The sequence below is a fragment of the Triplophysa dalaica genome, chromosome 5, assembly GCF_015846415.1.
Source record: "Triplophysa dalaica isolate WHDGS20190420 chromosome 5, ASM1584641v1, whole genome shotgun sequence".
Taxonomy (NCBI): Eukaryota; Metazoa; Chordata; class Actinopteri; order Cypriniformes; family Nemacheilidae; genus Triplophysa; species Triplophysa dalaica.
Window position 1 is genome coordinate 14,476,293 of NC_079546.1, and position 22,124 is coordinate 14,498,416.

Consider the following 22,124-nt stretch of genomic DNA (forward strand, 5'->3'; position numbering starts at 1 on the left):
ACTGCATACGAAAGCATCATGTTCGTCTTTCTCTCACCCAGCACATGCAGGGAGAGTGTCTACAGCAACATGCCAAAGTCTGTTTAACAAAAGTCATATGGCTTTAACAAAAGACAGCCTTTCGGACAGCTATTTACGTTATAGCATAGCTATTTAGCATTGCAGTTCTTCCAGTTTATTGTAAAGGCATTGGCGCATTGGCTTGTATATATATTATCTTTGGCCTTGCCCATTAAAAGCGGGGTTGTGGCTAGAAAGGATACAACTACGACCGGAAGTTATGCAAAATCTCACCTTAAAATTACAATAAGTAACATTAGTTAAAACCCCTTCACCTATCCCCAACCCTAAACCGACCCTTACAATAATACAAAATTAGTAATTAACTGCTGTCAGCAAGATAAAAATTAGGCGGTATTGAAGTGTGCATGCCCAGTGGAGGTAGCTGTATCCCTTCTAGGAATAACCAGTGAGCGGTAGTGTTTGCAGTGTTAAACGCACACCGCACATTTGTCTGTTTACTTCGATTACAGCGATCGCGATTGCATTATGTTATTTTAAATACTCTGATGCGCAAAACCTTTTCAAGAAGCTTATTTTACAGGCAGGATGATGAACAGTAAACCAAGAACTGCTGTGAGCTGCCATGGTAAATCTTTAAATTTAATCAATACACCAGGAATTGTACAAGCAGAGCTTTGCTTAAAGAGAATAAAATAAGTCCCGTCAAATAAAGAGAATTGCAATAAAATAGCATTTTTTCCTTCCGAACTTCTTAATATTCCTGTCACATAAGTTTAAATTCACCTTTATTATCATTTATTGTCATAAGCATAGAATAATGAAATAACCAAGCCTTTAGAACTGAACCGAAAACCGTGGGAAAAAACCGAGGTACGTATTGAACATGGGTGAGCTGTATTGTTGCCTCCCTAATAAATAGGACTGTACAAAGAGGCAATCATTCAGTATTATATCTACCAGCCTGTTATATACACACTAAGCAGTGTTCATGTCATCTGGGCTAACCAATGTAGGGCCTATATTGAACCCATGGAAAAAAACGTCTGAGACTCAGATACACAGCCCACATCAAACCCATCTGCGCCCAAAGTGTATTTTCTGGCTGGGACACAAGCCATCACTGAACACAAGTCATTTACAAATCACATACACAAAAGCAGTGAAACAAAAGTTGATGTAAAAAATATGTGGAATTAAATTATTAGTGTAATCCTACTGTTAATGATTCTACCCTTGAGCTGTAAACAAATATAGATTACAAAATATAACTTCATCTCTGTACCATCTACGTCAGTGGTTCCCAATGTCTCCTTTTTATTTTCATTTGATCAACCATTTATAAATAAATAAACATCCTCAAATCAGATACTGTAAGCTCACATGCTCACATACTTTACCTGCATTTGAAACCACTACATTGTTAGATCGCATAATGTCACTTTACCATTCAAAGAAAGTCTAAAGCCAGGATACAGAGGTTGTGTGAAGGTGGTGTTGATGCTGTGGATGAGGGTCATTGTATCTGAGACGTTAAAGAAGGACAAAGTTCCTTCATTATGACCCACATACACTCCTATTCTAGCAGATCTAGACACTACTGGGAGTTTAGTCTCAACATTATTGTGCCAGAATGAACAACTGGAGTCAGAGCAGGACAAACTCCAGGATTTATCATTACGTCCAAACTCACACTCATTACCCCGTCCCTTCCTACTGATGCTCTTATACGACACTGATATCCCCACCTTCACACTCCATTCAACCTCCCAGTAAGAGCGTCCACACACACTCTCTCTACACAACACTTGAAGCAAAGAATTAAATCTGTCTGGATGATCAGAATACTGTCGGGCTCCTGTTGTGTAGGTTACCACTCTGTCCCCCTCAGACTGACGGAGGCGTTCATTCAGTGTGTTTGGATCCAGTGTCAGCTGATGAGAATCTGAGGAACATGAAAATATTTGGAACACCAAATTGTGAAGAATTATATTAAAGTTCCAATTTCAATAAACTGAAAATGAAATTAAAATGTAAGTATTTTTCATAGGGGTATCTGATCTAACTTACATTGAAGAAAAGGCTCCCGGTTGTTGGGATCAGGGCTAGGAATAGTCTCTGTGTATTTCACTTTAAAAACCAACAGACATTTTATTGTAAATGTGAACTGAAATCATTTCTAAAAGTTAAAGATTCATTTTGACATGCATTGAATTTCTACATGATATTTAATGATGGATTTGAAAGAGTGCTTTACCCTTATCAGAAAGCTTTTCTAACTCTTCCCTGCAGAAATGCTCCAGTTTCTCTCTCAGTTGGGATACAGAACTTTCTACATAATCAAAAGAGAGGAGAGGGCTGAAAGTGATGATCGGTGAGTCTGAAGATTCAGGAGGAGCAAAGAGCGACTGGAAACTCTGCACAAACACACAGACAAAAACATTCCAGTGTCTGTAAAACATGACCACTGTTCTAATCACATCTCTGTTACCTGCTGGAATTGCTGGTGATCATCCATGCATGACAGCTGCTCCAGCTCAGCATCTTTCTTCTTCAGGTCATCAATCTCCTGCTTCAATTGCTTCAAGACTCTTTCAGCTTGACTCAGTGCAGCTTTTTCCTGATCTCTGATCAGCTGTGTCACCTCAGAGCGGCTTTTCTCAAAATATGAGATCAGTTCGGTAAATATAACCTCACAGTCCTCCACTGCTGTCTGTGAAGAGCGCTGTTGGGACACACATCACAATCAGATTAAACAACTACATCACAAACACCACAAGTATGCCATTGTGGGCTTGTCATTCTGACGAAAACTCACCTTGTAAGACTCGACACCTGCTCTTAACTCATGAAGCTCCTTCTCTCTCTTCTGGATTCTCTGTCTCTGAATCTCCTTCAACTTACAATAAGGACATACTAACAGCTGACCAGTCCAACATTTAACATCCTTCATTTTACCGTGTACAGGGCAGATCATATCCGGTCCTCTGGTGGCATCCTTGTCTCGCTTCCCTGAGTGAAAATTCTCATGTTGCTCAAGATGATTCTGACAGTAAGAGGTTTGACACTCCAGACAGGACCTAATGGCTTTGTGTTTTCTTCCAGTGCAAACGTCACAGTCCACATCTTCAGCTTGGGATTTTATCTCAACCATTTCAGCCAATATCGGGTTTTTATTCAAAGCAGGTCTAGGACTGAAGGTTTGTCTGCATTGAGGGCAGCTGCAGACTTTCTTTTCAGCTTGATTCCAGTAATCAGTGATACATTTCATACAATAACTGTGTCCACAGGGAACAGTGACAGGATCCTTCAGTAGATCCAAACACACTGAACAGTTTAACAGTGCCGGAGATACTGAAATACTGGATTCTGCCATTTTACTGCATGTACTCAATGACAAAATACAAAACTCATGTCACATATTTGTCATTAGACAACAAGCAGTGATATCAGAAGTTTGCACCCTAAATAGTGCACTTACTGTCATTACTATAAGCATAGAACCATGGTGAACACAAAGGCTATGATGAAAGCATTAAAATAAAGCAATTTATTAAACAGTTACCCAGCTGCCTTTTATGCAAGCAGAAGTCCAAAAAACAAAGAAAAAGATTAAATATCCCCCTCTTGTGGTGAGACAAGATATAAGTTTCGATTATACATTTCAAACGTAAACAGGAAGAAAATTTTGCAATTTTACAGGGATTTCGACATGGAGAAAGAAACAGTCCTACACAAAGTTATTTCACCGTAAGATTTTTTTTAGACTAAAGTAATATGTGAAATGTCAAACACATGACATTATGTATTCACATAATCACAACAAAACATCTTTGCGATATAGAAGTAATTTGTGTCTTCAATGACAGTTTGTAACTTTGATAAATGTCTTAAAGCACTCACGGGCGCAACTTACCGGTATACGCTCTTCAGAAGCCTGTTGTAGACCCTGTGGATTTCAGTTTATATCAGCGGGTAGAATGACATAAAAATTCATATCAGTTTGTATCCAGGTATTAAAACTCTTAAAACTCTTAATGATTTACATAATAACAGCAAGTCTTGTTTTTTTCCGAGCTGATTTTCATTCAGGAATCCTCTGCTGCCGAGTAAACCGAAAGTGAAAGCGTTAGTTATTCCTGATAGACTTAAAGGGATACTCCATCCAACAATAAAAATTCTGTCATAATTTATTTACTGTACCATAAAGATGTTCCAAACCTGTATACATTTATTTGTTCTGTTAAATACAAAAAAAGTTATTTGGAAAAACTTAAGCAACGGAAATTATTTGATTATTGGTGGTCATCTCTTGAAGAAGGAGAAATTAATAATTCACTTGAGAGATAAACTTCAATTAGGTAGCTACAACAAAATGGTAAAACTAAACCAAGTTTATTTTATTACCTAATTGCGTTTTAAACATAACATTTATTCATGTAGTTTGCATAAAACAAAACTAAATACCATAGGCCATTTTACATATTTATACTAGAAAATAAAAATGCTGTTGAGTGATATTTTAAGTATTTGACCGCGTTGTGCACTTTTACTCATCAGATTTGTAAAAAACTTGATGAAACAGCAATAATAGCTTCTACACTGTATCTTTTGCAAATTGACAAAATTTTTGTGTATTTCTGTACATGTATAATTTACACAACTAGCAATTCTTTTCTTTCTTGTGTGTAGTCTGTGAAGAAGCATTCACAAAAGTTTTATATTGTACTTCTACTATTGACAATGAATTTGCATCAGGCAGTTTATGTATGACACCTCCATCTAGTGGACATGTTGATTATTGGACACTCCTATTTGCACATGTCACTTAAGCAAAACAACCAGAAATTCTTGATTCCAGATAAATGAAACTGAACTTACACTGAGCTGTTGTTCATTTCGACATACTAAGTATCTACATACAGTGAGATGGCAGAAGCCAGTATTTTATGGTCTGAGGAACAGTTCAGTTGTTCAGTGTGTTTGGATCTACTGAAGGATCCAGTCACTGTTCCGTGTGGACACAGTTACTGTATGAGCTGTATCACAGGCTGCTGGGATCAGGATGATCAGAAGAGAGTCTACAGCTGCCCTCAGTGCAGAAAGACCATCACTCCAAGAACTGCTTTAGGTAAAAACACCATTCTAGCTGAAATGGTGGAGAAACTAAGTAATACTAAGGAACAAGCTGCTGTTCCTGCATGTTATACTGGACCTGGAGATGTGGATTGTGCGTCTGTATTGGAAGAAAGCGTAAATCTGTCAAGACCTGTCTGATGTGTCTGGAATCGTACTGTCAAACTCATTTCAACCACCATGAGGGATTTCATTCAGGCAAGCGACACAAAATAACTGATGCCACTGGACAACTACAAGAGATAATCTGCCGTCAACATGGCAAAATTATGGATATATACTGTAATACTGATCAGCAGCAAATATGTTATTTGTGTATGGTGGATGAGCACAAAAACCATGAAACTGTAATATCTGCAGCAGAACGAAGTGAGAAACAGGTATGAGTTTAAAGCATTCTCTCTTAATTGTGACACTGTAGACACTTCACGAAAGAATCACAAAAAACTGCTTTAACCAGAATCTCAAGAGGGAGAGTATATTTTAAGTTTATTTTGTAACAAACTAGTTATCAGGACTCACAAACGTTATACTGACTGGCACAGTTATTCATAGCAACATTACATTATACCTCAGGGCTGTTGAATGCTTCAATCTGATTGTTTGACCAATGTTCTTTGGGTATGCTTTAACTTTCGGTAAATGCACACCTATGAAGATGTTCCTGGTCTGCTGACAGCTTCACAGTTCCATATTGCTTCGCAAAGATAAAATAACAGAAAGTTATAGTGTAGCTACAGTTCATCACCGCCCACAACAGCACCCTGCTCTTCATCTGGCATTTATAGTCAAACTTTACTGTTGATGTAAATGCGTGCAGTTTTGTCTCAATAAACAAAGCATTAAAAAAAACAATATAGAAATACATATACTGAAATCAAATAAATCACATAGAAAAACAAAATTAATGAATATACACTGTTAGCCTACTGGTTCGTTTTCCTTTTAATGCTGCTTATAACTGATAACTAATATATTTGGATAGACCTACTCTTTCAAAAGTTTGCGTGATTTTTTTACAGCTGTGATAAAAACAATACGTAGAATAAATGATATTGTTATCACCTGGTTTTCTGTCACATAGCAAACACGCAGGTGTCTCTTGCTCACTAACTCACAAGCCTCTGAGTCCGTTCCCTCTGACATCTGCTAAAATGAGATGTGCAAAAAGGTAGTTCTACCATTTTAAAGAGAATAACATGAATAACTGTGAAATTAAACATTTGAACAATGTCATGTGGTGTGGTTACCGTGGTATAAGCGGAATAATTGACTCTGGTCCGTTCAATTATTCGAAAGTTCATGCATTAACTTTCTAATAATTGAATGGCCCGTTGTCAGTTATTTCTTAATACATTATTATTCATTATGATTTACATTAAAACTGTGTTTTTTTTTGTTCAGATCCAGTTGAAGGCGATCCAAGGAAAATACCAGCAGAGAATCCAAAAGATGCAGACAGAGTTTCAGAGGGTAAGAGCAGTTGTGGAAACATACAAGGTAAGTTTCAACAGAACAACAGCAACTGACATATGGACAACTGAAGCCTGCTCATTGTATTGTGTGTCCTAACAGCGCTCTGCTCAGATAGCAGTGGAGGACAATGAGAGGATCTTTACTGAAATGATCTCAAACTTTGAGAAAATGTGCTCTGAGGTGACACAGTTGATCAGAGATCAGGAAAAATTTGCAGTGAGTCGAGCTGAAGAAGTCTTGAAGAAACTGGAGCAGAAGATTGATGATCTCAAGAGGAGAGACACTGAGCTGGAGCTGCTTTCAAGAACGGATGATCACATAAACTTCCTGCAGGTAACATACATGTGAAAAACAGTTGCTTTTGATTGATGTTTGAGAGGGATAGTTCAGAAACCAGCATGTTCTGCTTTGTTCGGCGCTGTGCAGACCGATAGGAATATGATATCAAACTTCTGTGAGAGGTATTAAAAGCATACACAGAATAAAATGAAACACAGACAGCGGACACAGGTTATGCGTTTAATCTTTCCTGCAGTCTTCACAAGAGAGTCATCTGCTTTGATCAAAAATCACTTTCAATAATCAAATAATTCTTTGCTGGACAAAAATTTGATTTGGTGACCGCCAATAAAATTTCAATGTAGGAAAACGTCTCCGTTACGTCTTTAACCTTCTTTCCCTGATGGAGGGAACGAGACATGGTTGAGAGACAGACTGGGGGTTTGATTCCGAGAACCTATCATCTCCGAGATAAAACTAAAATGCCAATGGGGGTTGGCGAATGGCCCGCCCACGCCAGTCTCCGCCCCGTACATATGGGTATAAAAGGAAGATGGCGGCGTTCATTCATCACCATTCATTTGTGCTGAGGAACCTGAGAGGTGCGCCTTACAGCGGATTGGCAAAGCGTTGTGGCATGAAGACACAATGTCTCGTTCCCTCCATCAGGGAACGAAGGTAACAGACGTAACCGAGACGTTCCCCTTCAGTCGGTCTCTCGACGTTGTTGAGAGACAGACTGGGGATCTATCTTAACACACCAAGATGCTGAGCCGTATTGGACATACTGAGATGCCTGAAAACACTGCTCTCCTAGGAGAGTGTGTTACGGAGACCACATCCTGCCGTACGGGAGGTGACATGTGGAAATAGTGACATGTTCTCTAGAAGGAGATAACATGCGAAGTTGCCGGCCGTAGGGGGCCAGCCCAGGTGGGTGTGCCACCAGAGGGGAGGTCACAGATTCGCCAACAGGGGAATCAGGAGTGAGGAATCATCATACGGGACTACCCAACGGGGGAGTCAATATGTATGGAGCAATAGTCCTAGTATAGGGGTCCACCTATGTAGGGGCGACTCTACCAGTACTGGACTTGGTTCCAACAAACCGCTCCGCCCGGCCGTTACCAATTGCTTAGTGATGGATGGAATGCCTTTACTTCACCCAAGAGAGGGGGAAGTAGGGAGGCAAGGAATAGCACACTGTACCTACCTGGGGGGTAGGATGGCGCTTTGCAGGCGTACGCCCAGACCAGATGCCTATCCTACACGGAAGGATGTAGGAAATGTCTGGGCCTTGGGCACGTAGCCAAGCCTGGGTCTCAGGATCACGTGAGAGTCGACAGGCCCAAATTCTAGGCCACCCTGGGACACGAAAAATGCCTGGAGGTCCCCAACCCTCTTGATAGAAGCGAGCGCCATCAAGAGCGCATTCTTCATCGAGATAAGAGGAAGAGAGGCGTCTCCGAGGGGCTCGAAAGGGCCGTACCAAGGCCATGAAGGACCACATTGAGGTCCCAAGAGGGTACGGAGCGTGGTCGAGGTGAGTTCAGCCTTCTCGCGCCCCTGAGGAACCTGGTGACCAGGTCATCCCGACCCAAAGACTTACCCTCCACGAGATTGTGATGTGCGGCAATCGCGGCAACATACACTTTCAACGTGGATGGGGAGAGGTTACTCTCTAGTCTCTGCTGTAAAAAGGCAAGCACGGACCCGATCTGGCAATTCCGTGGGTTCTCCCCGTGGGAAGAACACCAGGACGAGAAGAGATGCCACTTATAGGGGTACAGCCTCCTTGTGGTGGGGGCTCTAGCCTGCAGGACGGTCTATCTGACCGCCTGGGGCAAGCCGCTCAAGGTCTCCACGTCCCATCCAGAGGCCAGGCATGGAGGTTCCAGAGGCCTGGCTGTGGGTGCCACAACGTGCCCTTCCCCTGCGAGAGAAGGTCTTTCGTCAGGGGAATCGGCCAAGGGGGGGGCAGTTGTCAGAGCAATGAGGTCTGAGAGCCAGGTCCGGGTGGGCCAATAGGGCGCAACCAACAGTACCTGATGCCCCTCTTCCCTGACCTTGCACAGGACCTGTGCAAGGAGGCTCACTGGGGGGGAAGGCGTACTTCCGCTTGTCCCACGGCCAGCTGTGTGCTAAGGCATCCGTGCTGAGGGGACACTCGGTCAAGGAAAACCAAAGCGGGCAATGAGTGGAGTCCCGGGAGGCAAACAGGTCCACCTGTGCCTGCCCGAACCGCTCCCATAAGAGCTGGACTGCGCGGGGATGGAGCCGCCACTCTCCGCGGGGCGTGCTCTGTCGAGAGAGCATGTCGGCTGTCTGGTTCAGATCACCCTGGATAAATGTGGCCTGCAGGGACTTGCTCACCTACTGACTCCATAGGTGGAGGCGTCGGGCGAGTTGTGTCAACTGCCGTGAGCGTATGCCGCCCTGGCTTTTGATGTACGCCACGGCAGTCATGCTGTCCGACCCGACTAGCACGCAATGGTCCCGCACTAGAGGAAGAAGCCTCTCCATTGCCAGGTGGACCGCTAACAACTCCAGGCAGTTGATGTGCCAACGCAGCTGGGAACCCGTCCAACGTCCCGCTACTGCGTGCCCGTTGCACACCACACCCCAACCTTGCAGGGAGGCATCTGTCGTAACCACGACGCGCCTCGAGACCTGCCCGAGCGGGACTCCCCCAGGTAAAAAGGTCAGCTGTGACCAAGGTGTGAGGGTGCGCCGGCACTGAGGCGTGACCGTTATCAACCTGGTGCCGGTGTGCCACGCCGTCCATGGAACCCGACTCTGAAGCCAGTTCTGAAGCGGCCGCATGTGCATCGACCCGAGAGGCATTACCCCTGGCGAGGACGCCATATGCCCCAGCAGCCTCTGGAAGAGCTTCAATGGAACTACGGGAGACTGTCGGAACAGTCTCAGGCAGTTCAGCACCAACTGTTCCCCGCTCGTTGGTGAGACGTGCAGACATAAGAACAGAGTCTAGTTCCATATCGAGATAAGAGGAGCTCTGTACTGGGGAGAGCTTGCTCTTGTCCAGGTTGACCCGTAGGCCAAGCGGTCTAGGTGCCGGCATCTCGCGAGTGTGCCAAGATAAGCTAGTCGTCGAGATAGTTGAGAAGACGCATGCCTTGCTCCCTGACGGGAGCTAAGGCGGTCTCGACGAGTTCTGTGAAAACCCGTGGAGACAGGACCAGACCGAAGGGCAGGACCTTGTACTGAAACGCCCTCCCTTCGAATGCGAACCGCAGGAATGGTCGGTGTCGAGGGAGAATAGAGACGTGAAAGTACGGTGGTGGACAGGGCGGTCACCTCGCACAGGGCAGGACCCCGGGGAGGTTGACGGCTCTGTTGACTTACCTGCCTTAATGGGGCCTATGGGCGCAACGTCCAGTGGAGGTTGCAGCCAGTGGCCCGTTCCAGCCCAGACACTGTCGAGCCGAGAGTGCTGTGGAGGAAAACCCAGGGAAAACTTGTCCTTCTGGACGTCACTCATTTGCGCAAGTTGAGCCACAAATGTCTCTCCAGGGCCACCATGGTAGACACCGACCGTCCCAAGGCACCTGCTGTGATCTTGGTCGCCCTGAGCGCCAGATATGTGGCAGTGCGGAGCTTGCTCATGGGAGCTGGGTCAGGCTTTCCATCCCCCAGGTCCCTCAGGTGGAGCTCGACGTATCCTCTAGCGGCCCCGCCCTCCAGGGAAGTGACAGCTACAGAGCTACCAATGTAGAACGCGTCGAGAAGGGCGCGTTCCAGGACTTCAATAACTCATGCACCTCCGGGAAAAAAGCGGCGTACAGCACGACAGCCCAATGCTCACGGCCGGTCGGTTTAGCATGGCTGACATCTCAGCTTCGGACTCCTCTTGACCTCGACCGACAGAAGACGGGAGATCGGAGGAATCTTCTGCATCTGATGCCAGAAGGTAGCTGTCTGATGCATAGACAGACATTTCGTACTCATCCTTTTTCCAGTTTGCCCGCTATGGGACGGTAGACCGCCGCCCATCGGGGACGCACCAGGTGAGCGTACCGGGGTATGGGTAGTCTGCAGAGCCGGATCTGGCAGAACAACATCCATAGGAACCTCCAAATCAGCCACGTTGCTCGCAGAAGGCGTCGACGCCGCCGTCGCGGTGGACGCCTGGGAGGCAGACGTGGTGGTGGCGGCACTCACAAAGAATGCCGCCAACCGTGACCGCAACACCTTGATCGCCATGTTCTCGCAGACAGAACATGAAGGATCAGAGAAACCGGCCTCAGCATGTTTGACCCCCAAACACATGAGGAAGGTTTTATGGCCGTCTGACTCAGGGATGAGTCTGTCACAACCCAGGACTGGAAGGGCGATAATCCCTTAGACGACACCGGGAGAGAGTTGTGAGCGTACCATAGCAAGTTTGGAACTCCAAGACAGCGGTTCCGCTGAAGCCACGCAACGCAGAACCCTCCCGAGGTCCTGATTAGCCCGCTCAGATTGCCCATTAGTCTGCGGGTGGTACCCGGAGGATAGGCTCGCCATCGCCCCCAGAAGCCGACAGAACTCGGTCCAAAACTTGGATGTAAATTGAGGACCTCTGTCAGAAACCACGTCCGCCGGGAGGCCGTGAATACGGAAGACGTGATCTAAGACAATGGCCGCTGTCTCCCTCGCTGATGGTAATTTAGGGAGGGGAATAAAATGCACCGCCTTCGAGAACCTGTCCACCACCGTGAGAACCACAGTGTTGCCACGGGACGGAGGAAGCCCCGTGACAAAGTCAATGGCGATGTGAGACCAGGGTCTTGAAGGGGTTGGCAGCGGCCGGAGAAGTCCAGCAGGGGGGCGATTGGAGCTCTTGCTCACTGCGCAGATAGGGCAGGCCAAAACAAACTCACTAACATCCCACGCCATGGACCGCCACCAAAACCGCTGCTTGACCAGCGAAAGAGTGCGATTCGCTCCGGGGTGGCAAGCAAGACTGGAGGAGTGCCCCCACTGGAGGACACTGGTTCAAACTGACTGTGGAACAAACAACAAGCCCTCTGGGCAATCAACTGGAACGGGGACGCTGCTCAACGCGTCGCGGACCTTCGACTCCACCTCCCAGGTGACCGTCGCAACCACTCGGCCAGGGGGTACGACAGGCACCAGGGAGCAACAGGCAGTATGGGGCTCAAACATCCGCGAAAGCGCATCCGGTTTGCCGTTCTTACTACCCGGGCGAAAGGAGATGTTAAAATTAAAATGCCCAAAGAAGAGAGCCCAGCGGGCCTGCCGGGAATTTAATCTCTTAACGGATCGGATATATTGTAAGTTCTTATGGTCAGTCCATCCAGAAAAGGAACCTTAGTGCCCTCCAGCCAGTGGCGCCACTCCTCCAGCGCCAACTTGACCGCCAACAACTCCTTATTCCCGATATCGTAGTTCCGCTCCGAGGGGGTAATGCGGCAGGAGAAGAACGCGCAGGGGTGCACCTTGTCGTCAGTGGGGGATCGTTGGGACAAGATCGCCCCTACTCCTGTCTCTGAGGCATCCACCTCCACAATAAACTGGCGGGCTGGGTCGGGGTTACGGAGGATGGGAGCAGAGACAAAGAGGCTCTTTAACCTGACAAAGAAAGAAAATTTTCTAAGAGTGGACATGAGATTTGTCAGAGGCAGGGCGATCTGGCCAAACCCTCGAATGAACCGCCTGTAGAAATTGGCAAACCCCAGGAAACGCTGGACAGCTCTACGATTCTCTGGGGTGGGCCAATCTGTAACAGCTTCTATCTTGGTGGGGTCCATTCAAATACCCTCTGGCGACAAGATAAACCCGAGGAACGGAACCGACTGTGCATGGAACTCACACTTCTCCACCTTAGCGAATAAGCGATTCTCTAGCGGCCGGCGTAGCACTCGCCGAACGTGCTGGACATGATCCCCTTCGTTCTGAGAGAAGACTAAAATGTCGTAGAGGTAGACGAAAACAAAACGGTTGACCATGTCCCTGAGCACGTCATTGACGAGAGCCTGGAAGACCGCGGGAGCATTCGATAGGCCGAAAGGCATACCCCTATATTCAAAATGGCCTGTAGGGGTGTTAAAAGCGGTCTTCCATTCGTCCCCCTTTCTAATTCTAATTAGGTTATAAGCATTGCGCAGGTCTAACTTAGTAAAAATGGTAGCCCCCTGCAAGAGTTCAAAGGCTGAAGACATCAGAGGCAAGGGGTGGCTATTCTTAACCGTGATGTCGTTCAGCCCCCGAAAATCTATGCAGGGGCGGAGTGACCCATCCTTCTTCTCCACAAAGAAAAACCGCGCTCCAGCTGGTAAGGAAGACGGACGAATGTGTTCGGCTAAGAGAGAGTCACTTATATATCTCTCCATGGCCTCCCTCTCGGGGCCAGAGAGCGAATAAAGGCGCCCCTTGGGTGGAGAAGTACCAGGTAACAAGTCAATCGCACAGTCATAAGGGCGGTGCGGAGGGAGAGATGATGCTCGGGACCTACTGAACACTGCTCTCAGATCATGGTAAACTGCCGGCACCCCAGTCAGGTTAACCGGTTCCTCCTGTAACACAGGGACAGATATTAGAGGGGACAAGGCAGATGATAAACACTGAGACAAACAGAAAGAACTCCATTCTACAACAACATGGTTAATCCAGTCAATGAGGGGGTTGTGCTTAGTAAGCCAGGTATGGCCTAACACAATGGGAGCGGAGGGAGAGTGAATAAGGAGGAACTGGATCTCCTCAGTGTGGTTGCCAGAGGTGGTTAGCAACACAAGTCCGGTAATGGAAGTGATCTCTGTTAGGGGGTGTGACGAGTCTCCCTTAGCACAATCAGCGTCGCCATGGAAACAGAGGGTTTCATTGAGGCGCAGCTGCCGGTCGTTAGGAAATAATGAGAGGCAGCATAAAAGCCTGACAAACCCAAAGCAGGGAGAGGTACGACTCCATGGGATGCAGGCTTTAACGTGTCTCTTCCCTTTTCGTAAGCAGGCTCGGACTAACGACCGGCAGTTCGCCTTGGGATCGAGTCTCACAGGAACACGGGGAAGAACACAAACCAGCTGGAGATCACCACGAGCTTTACGAGCTCACCTCACCTCTAAACCTCCCGGACCGAAGTCACCCAGTCACGGACACCTGGGAGATCCTTCACGGCCACGGGAACACATATTCCTTTAAATAAATTCCCCTCCGGGGTGTGTGTGTTTAAGTTCTGGTGTACGTGTCATTTCTCCACCCGCCACACTGGTGGAGAATGCGTGCATATTGGTGAGAAAACGACACGTACCAAACCATTAACAACTCTTTTCGTGGTTTGTTTTTCCAGATCGGTTCTCTCTCCTATCACCTCTGAATTATGGAAGACCTTGCCCGTCGACTCACGGAGATCAGTGTACGACAGCAACAGCTGGTCGAGGTTCTCACCACGAGACAAGACCGTACTGAGCGGGCCATGGAGAAAATGAGTGAGTGTATAGCAGCGCGGGTACCGTTACCAGAGGATCGGACCAATGCTCACCGTCTGCTAACCAAGTTGACCGAGCAAGATGATGTGGAAGCATACCTTCATCTGTTTGAGGTCATCGCGACTCGGGAGGGCTGGACTCGGGCAAATTGGGCGAAAATCCTTGCTCCATTCCTCGCGGGAGAGGCCCAACGTGCATACTACGCTCTACCGACTCCCGCCAATGAAGACTATGATACCCTCAAGGCGGAAATCATGGCCCGAGTAGGATTATCTCCGATTAGTGCGGCCCAGAAGTTTTTTCAGTGGACGTACGAGGAGCAGCTCCCGGTGAGACATCAAGCCACACAACTTTCAAGGATTGCTCACCTATGGTTATTGGCGGACAACCCCTCGGCATCTCAAGTGGCCGAAAGGGTGGTAGTGGACCGTCTCCTAAGAGCCCTCCCTAGACGTCTACGCCACGCCGTTGGCATGCGAGGACCCACCACCATGAAGGAAATGGTGGAGTCGGTAGAGCTTGCCGAGGCATCAGCAGGCCGTGAGGTAGGAGAGAGAACAGGACCACCACCCCGGAGAATGACCCCGCCATGGCGACCATCGGAGGGCACCTCTCGACCAGGCAACAGACCGGCAAATCTTAACCCAGAGGACGAACCCATGCCTACAGACCGAACCCAACCAAGCGCTCGCTCCTGGCTGTCGGGATGTGGACAACACGGACCCACCCTCCCTGGAGCTCCCAGAAGAATTGTCCACATTAACGGTCAGGCTATAACCGCCACCCTAGACTCGGGGAGTTCGGTAACGCTGGCCCAACCAGGAGTCCTTCCGGCTCAAGCTAAGAAGACTACAAGAATACCAGTCATGTGCGTCCACGGCGATATTCGACAAGTCCCAAGCTACCGAATTACATTGTCTACTCAACAAGGAGCCTGGGAGATGGATGTAGGAGAGGTCGAAGACCTTCCAGTGCCAATATTGCTGGGCCGGGACTATCCTGCGTTTGACCAGCTGCTGGCGGCATCCTACAAGAACGCCGATAAGGGGATGGGTCGTCGCCACTGTCGCCAACGACCGAAGCCGAAGGAACACCGAAAGGCGCTACTGGCTACGGAAAGCGAAAGGGAGGGTAAGTGTTCAGACCCTAACCTCTTCTCTACACTATTCCAGCAGATAACCGGAGGAGGATCCTTTGGTAAGGAACAGAGAGAGGATGACCGGCTGAGGAACTGCTGGAACCAAGTGAGAATGGTAGAAGAGGAGGTTCGATTACCGGGTCCCCACCCCCTCCCGTACTTCATTGTCCGGAACGGTCTGTTGTACTGTGTCGCACAAAGACGGGGGGAGGAGAAACATCTACTGGTGGTACCGAAGGGGAAGACTGATACTATCTTAGAACTGGCACACACCCACCCCATGGCCGGCCACCTGGGACCCGCCAATACAACGCAACGTATTCGAGACCGATTCCATTGGCCCGGCCTGGAAGCCGAGGTCAAGAGGTATTGCCAGGCCTGCCCAGTGTGCCAGAAGACTTCCCCTAAGAAACCTCCCCCCAGTCCCCTCATTCCATTACCCATCATCGAGGTGCCCTTCGAACGTGTGGGAATGGACCTGATAGGACCGCTGCCTAAGTCTGCCCGGGGACATGAACACATCCTAGTCATTGTCGATTACGCCACCCGGTATCCGGAAGCCATACCGCTGAGGAAGGCCACCTCTAAGGCCATTGCGAAGGAGCTATTTCTTCTTTTCAGCCGGGTGGGTATCCCCTCGGAGATCCTGACTGACCAGGGGACTCCATTTATGTCCCGGTTGATGGCAGACCTCTGCCACCTACTCCAGGTGAAACAACTCCGCACCTCAGTTTATCACCCTCAGACAGACGGCTTGGTGGAGAGGTTCAACCAAACCTTGAAGAGGATGCTGAGGCGGGTGGTGGCAGAGGATGGGCGCGACTGGGACCTTATGCTCCCGTACGTGCTCTTTGGAGTGAGGGAAGTACCCCAAGCATCCACTGGATTCACACCCTTTGAACTGCTGTTCGGCCGACAGCCAAGAGGACTACTAGATGTTGCCAAAGAAGCCTGGGAACATCAACCAGCCCCGCACCGAACCCTCATTGAGCATGTACAGGAAATGAAGACGCGGATAGACCGAGTGATGCCCTTGGTCCGGGAACACCTCTCCGAGGCCCAGCGTGCCCAACGAAGGTGGTATGACCGGACTGCACAGCCTCGAGAGTTCGTACCTGGGGATCGAGTGATGTTACTTCTCCCAACGGCGACTTCTAAATTCCTGGCATCCTGGAAGGGACCATATAATGTCGTCGAGAGGCTGGGGCCGGTCAACTACCGGATCCGTCAACCGGGACGCCGCAAGGAGGACCAGTTATACCATGTCAACTTGTTGAAGAAATGGGTAGCACCACCGACCCAGACGGCGGCGTTTGCGGAGTCAGGACCACCGGAAATACCCATGGGGGAACATCTATCAGCCCTTCAAAAACAAGACCTCAGGTCCCTGGTCAGTCAGTTTGAGGACGTTTTCTCCGAGAGGCCCGGGCAGACAAGGATTATTCAGCATGAGATTCGGACACCCCCCGGTCTCATAGTCAGGCAGCGTCCTTATCGGGTCCCTGAGGCTCGTCGGCTGGCGATAGAGGAGGAGATCACCAGGATGAGGCAGTTGGGGGTTATAGAGGCATCCCGCAGCCCTTGGTCGAGCCCTATTGTGATGGTTCCCAAGCCCGACGGCACCCTCCGTTTTTGTAATGATTTTCGTCGATTGAACGAGGTATCTAGTTTTGATGGGTACCCCATGCCCCGGGTGGATGAGCTTCTGGAGCGTCTGGGAAAGGCCCGGTATATCTCCACCTTGGACTTGACGAAAGGGTACTGGCAGGTACCTCTGGCTCCAGAAGCTAGGGAAAAGACAGCCTTCAGTACGCCCTCTGGACACTGGCAGTACCGGGTACTACCGTTTGGGCTCCATGGGGCCCCTGCCACGTTCCAGAGGATGATGGATGTCCTTATACGTCCTCACCAAGCATATGCCGCGGCCTACATAGATGATCTAGTCATCCACTCGGAGGCATGGGAGGACCACATAGATAGATTACGGAGGGTACTGGTCGACTTAAGGAAGGCAGGGTTGACGGCGAACCCACGGAAGTGTCACCTGGGGCTCGACGAGGCTCAGTACCTGGGTTTTCGAGTGGGAAGGGGTCTGATCCAACCCCAAGAGAGAAAGGTGGAGGCGGTCAAGAAAGCCCTCCGACCTCAGAATAAGACCCAGGTACGAGCCTTTCTGGGGCTGGCGGGATACTACAGATGCTTCATCCCCAACTTCTCATCAATCGCCAGCCCCCTGACCGACCTGACCAAAAAGGGACAGCCGGAGAAGATTCTATGGACGGCAGAAGCGAATCAAGCCTTTCGAGCCCTCAAGGAGGCTCTCTCGTCGTCCCCAATACTTCATGCTCCCGACTAGAGCTGTCCCTTCATCCTCCAGACCGACGCATCGGACACAGGCCTAGGCGCAGTGTTGTCTCAGAACTACGGGGGTGAAGAACACCCGGTGGTATATATAAGTAAGAAACTCAACCCCGCTGAGACACGCTACGCCACGGTCGAAAAGGAGGCCCTGGCGATCAAGTGGGCAGTCCTGGAGCTCAGGTATTACCTTCTGGGAAGAAGCTTCACTTTGGTTACAGACCATGCCCCACTTCAATGGATGGCCAAAGCAAAGGACACAAATGCGCGGATCACTCGCTGGTTCCTAGCGCTCCAGGACTTCCACTTCACTGTGATACACCGAGCCGGGGCCTCCCATGGCAATGCGGACGGTCTGTCGAGGATGTGGTCAGGTTGGACATCCCGGTCAGGTAAGCGACATCCACCCCCCTTACAACCACATTCTTCCATGGATAGGAGGTCCCGCCGACCCATGACGACGCTTAGGGGGGGGGGATGTGACGAGTCTCCCTTAGCACAATCAGCGTCGCCATGGAAACAGAGGGTTTCATTGAGGCGCAGCTGCCGGTCGTTAGGAAATAATGAGAGGCAGCATAAAAGCCTGACAAACCCAAAGCAGGGAGAGGTACGACTCCATGGTATGCAGGCTTTAACGTGTCTCTTCCCTTTTCGTAAGCAGGCTCGGACTAACGACCGGCAGTTCGCCTTGGGATCGAGTCTCACAGGAACACGGGGAAGAACACAAACCAGCTGGAGATCACCACGAGCTTTACGAGCTCACCTCACCTCTAAACCTCCCGGACCGAAGTCACCCAGTCACGGACACCTGGGAGATCCTTCACGGCCACGGGAACACATATTCCTTTAAATAAATTCCCCTCCGGGGTGTGTGTGTTTAAGTTCTGGTGTACGTGTCATTTCTCCACCCGCCACAGGGGGGTACAACAGAGTGTTCTGGCAGCGATGGCGTCAGTTAGAGGCACGATGGGAATATTCCAGCATCGAGCCAGTTCGACAGAACTGGACAGAAAAATAATGTATAATACTCCTTGAACTTGTTAGAAATAACACACAATTGTCCAGCGGCAAGAATACAGACATCATACGCACAGTACACAAGCTATACCCACACAGACCAAACACAAAGACAGGTTTAAATAGAAAAACGGTAACTAGGACCAGGTGTGGGCTGAATGGGTCCGAGGAGCAGCAATAAGCTAATGGCTGCCCAGCCGAGTGAAGTCAAAAACAGGCATAGAGCGTGACAATCAGCATCAGGTTCCGAAGAACAAGGATGATGAATGACCGCCGCCATCTTCTTTTTATACCCGTATGTACGGGGCGGAGACTGGCGTGGGCGGGACATTCGTCAATCCCCATTGACGTTTTAGTTTTATCTCGGAGATGATAGGTTATCCGAATCAAACCCCCAGTCTGTCTCTCAACAACGTCAAGAGACCGACTGAAGGGGAACCCTGAATATGCTGTGATGCATGCTAGGAATTTTAACTTTCTTTGGACGAACACTAGGTTTAGCCCAACAAAATCATATTAATTTGAAAGGTATTGTGGAATAATTGTTATCATTATACACAAAATAATACATTAACTTTATTACCCTTGTTGAGAGTACAATTTTGTAGTTGGATTCTTTGTGTCTTCAGTTTCTATTGTTTGTCTTTCTGTCTGTCAAGAGTTTCCAGTCTCTCCATGTTCCACCTGAATCTTCAGACTCACCCAGCATCACTGTCAGGTCTGTTTTAGCTTTTGATGATTTAGAAAAACCTTTATCTCATCTGAGAGAGAAACTGGAGCATTTCTGCAAAGAAGAAATTGAAAAAATATCCTTTAGAGGTAAAGTATGAATAATTTACTCCTTGGAAAGAGTAAATATGAAAATCCATTATGCATTAGCATGTAGAAATACAATGTAGATCAAAATGAATTTGAAATGCCTAAGATTTAGTTTTACACTTTTACAGCATTATTTACAATATTATTTTTTTCAAAGTGAAATATGCTGAGATTATTCCCAGCCCTGAACCCAAGACAAGGGAGGAGTTTCTTGTGTGTAAGTTACTTAGATAGTAATTACATGTGCAATGAAAATATTTCTTTAATTCAACTCATAATAATGAGGTCTGAAACTGGCAAAAGCTAATGTATTGTGGGGTCGAAATAAGGGGACAAAATCCAACAAAAATGGAAAGTACATTTGCAATCGAATCACCGCGAGGAGTACAAAAACTTCATGGTAAAAGATTCTGAGCGGAGGAGTAATAAAAACGATTATGCTAATGACCTTGCTAGCAGCTCGCAGTCCCGGTGTGAGATACTCTTTCTGTATCAGCAGCCAATGAGCTTGCTGCTCAATGTTTAAATCTTGGCTAGTGATTGTCGTAGCAAGCAGCGCGCTTCAGAAACCCTTCTCCTTCCCCAGCTCCACTTATAGATATGCTACAAGATGATCATGTACGCTATACTGGGTTTATTCAAATTGGTTATATGTCCAGCAGCAGCATTCCTTACATGCACACAGTAGCATAGTGTGGATGTAATGGCAGTAGCAAGTCGCTGTACTTGCTCCGCCACAGCATCAGTAGCAGCAGCAGCGTAGCAGATCTATTCCGCCATACCCAAATACATTTATATGTCACGTCCACTACCATGCTACAACCTCCGAGAGAGTACATTAAACCATCAAACGTATCATGTTGAAAAGATAATTTTGTTTTATGTTCCCTAGATTCTCATGAGCTGACACTGGATCCAAACACACTGAATGAACGGCTCCGTCTGTCTGAGGGGAACAGAGTGTTAACTAATACTGGCATATTACAGGAGTATCCAGATCATCCAGACAGATTTACTTATTGGTATCAGGGGTTGTGCAGAGATAGTGTGTGTGGACGCTCTTACTGGGAGGTTGAGTGGAGTGGTGATATAGCTATAACAGTGTCATATAAGAGCATCAGAAGAGAGGGACGGGGTGATGAGTGTGAGTTTGGACGTAATGATAAATCCTGGAGTTTGGACTGCACAGACTCCAGATACTCATTCTGGCACAACAACAAACACACTGATCTTCCTGTAGTATCCAGATCTTCTAGAATAGGAGTGTATGTTGATTACAGTGCAGGAACTCTTTCCCTTTACAGCGTCTCTGACACAATGACCCTCATCTACAGCATCCACACCACTTTCACTCATCTTCTCTATCCTGGGTTTAGACTAAATTACTGGCGTAGGGGCCGGGTTGAATCAAAAGTAAAACTCTGTGAACTAACTATGTAAATGTAAAAACACATCCTATAGATTAAATAAAAATATTTTAGGATAAAATATTTTTCAATTACAACCCAGGGTGAAACTATCTGACGTCATTATATCTGACGTAGAGAGTCTACTAATTATATTGTTTTATCACATTTCACATATCACATGTTTGTAGTTCTTGACTTCGTAGTTCTTTACTATCAAAAATCAAAAGGTATTCGCACACAGCAACACAAGACATAAAGCTCTGACAAATTACACCTATAAATAGCAATTGCTTATATGACTTTGAAAAATGTTTGGCACTATACCTCTTCTTATATTATATGTTATATTTACTACATCTACGTTATGTCAGCTCAAAACTTTCCAAACTCAATCAAGGGCAGTTTATTTACAGTTGTGGAAAGAAATGAAGAGAACATTTCTGAATGCACTATTTATAGGTACTGTATGTCTTTAGGTGAGCTTATAATTTTTATTTTATTATGTGGACTACTAACAATAATTCTCCCAAATTTCAAATAAAGCTATTGTTTCAATTTGCATTTATTTGCTGAAAATGAAAACTGGAGAAAATGATAACATAAAATATGGTCTGTGATTTTTCGCACATCAAATGCTGCAAGCAAAAAAAACAAGTTCATGTTCACTTTTAAGCAACAAAAGTCATATTTGTACACGTATTTAGTAAAAAAAAGTATGTGATAACCTCAATTTTTAATTACAGTTTTCATGTGTCTTGTCATGCTGTCATTTTTTTCACATTTCTGTTGGATGACTTTGTGTCCCTTTTCCAAAATCACTTTGTGTTTTTTTCATCTAGAAATGCTGATTAAATAAATATTTGGAATGGTCTCTTAATTTTTTTTCTGCGGCTTTATTTGATATCAATTTCAGTTTATTTTATTTGCTGATTATTTTAATTAATTTTGCCTGTTTCTGCCACATAAAATGGCAGATTCCTTTGCTAATTATCCTTCATGCACTATTTCTGTTAAATCCAACCT

At 47.1% G+C, this 22,124-nt stretch overlaps 2 protein-coding genes across 4 annotated transcripts; one reads left to right on the forward strand and one right to left on the reverse strand.

Moving 5' to 3' along the window:
- Positions 1-792: 792 nt before the first annotated feature.
- LOC130420356 (E3 ubiquitin/ISG15 ligase TRIM25-like) lies at positions 793-19,616 on the reverse strand. 3 transcript variants are annotated; one of them, XM_056747592.1, is made up of 7 exons: positions 19,457-19,616; positions 3,938-3,970; positions 2,840-3,410; positions 2,513-2,746; positions 2,279-2,438; positions 2,092-2,151; positions 793-1,966 (listed from the first exon to the last, which is right to left on the reverse strand). In XM_056747592.1, exons 3-7 carry the CDS (start codon positions 3,395-3,397, stop codon positions 1,437-1,439), a joined length of 1,542 nt encoding a protein of 513 aa, XP_056603570.1. In that variant the 5' UTR covers positions 3,398-3,410; positions 3,938-3,970; positions 19,457-19,616; the 3' UTR covers positions 793-1,436. The 3 variants fall into 3 exon arrangements, with proteins under 3 accessions (XP_056603570.1, XP_056603568.1, XP_056603569.1); XM_056747590.1 differs by lacking the exon at positions 19,457-19,616 and adding an exon at positions 4,068-4,138 and having other exon boundaries at positions 2,840-3,970; XM_056747591.1 differs by lacking the exon at positions 19,457-19,616 and having other exon boundaries at positions 3,938-4,123.
- On the forward strand, positions 4,421-21,978 carry LOC130420355 (tripartite motif-containing protein 16-like). Its single transcript, XM_056747588.1, is given in 7 exon segments — positions 4,421-5,251; positions 5,254-5,537; positions 6,562-6,657; positions 6,733-6,966; positions 19,533-19,692; positions 19,850-19,909; positions 20,585-21,978. Coding segments are annotated over 7 exon segments (1,683 nt in total). The 5' UTR covers positions 4,421-4,950; the 3' UTR covers positions 21,133-21,978.
- Positions 21,979-22,124: the final 146 nt, after the last annotated feature.

Bases quoted from the DNA above. Each gene is read 5' to 3' on its own strand.
- LOC130420356 (XM_056747592.1), bottom strand. From the start codon at position 3,397: ATGGCAGAATCCAGTATTTCAGTATCTCCGGCACTGTTAAACTGTTCA. The intron at 2,439-2,512 runs GTAACAGAGATG...GTGTTTGTGCAG, and splicing joins ATCACCAGCAATTCCAGCAG to AGTTTCCAGTCGCTCTTTGC. The intron at 2,152-2,278 runs GTAAAGCACTCT...TGGTTTTTAAAG, and splicing joins AGAAAAGCTTTCTGATAAGG to TGAAATACACAGAGACTATT.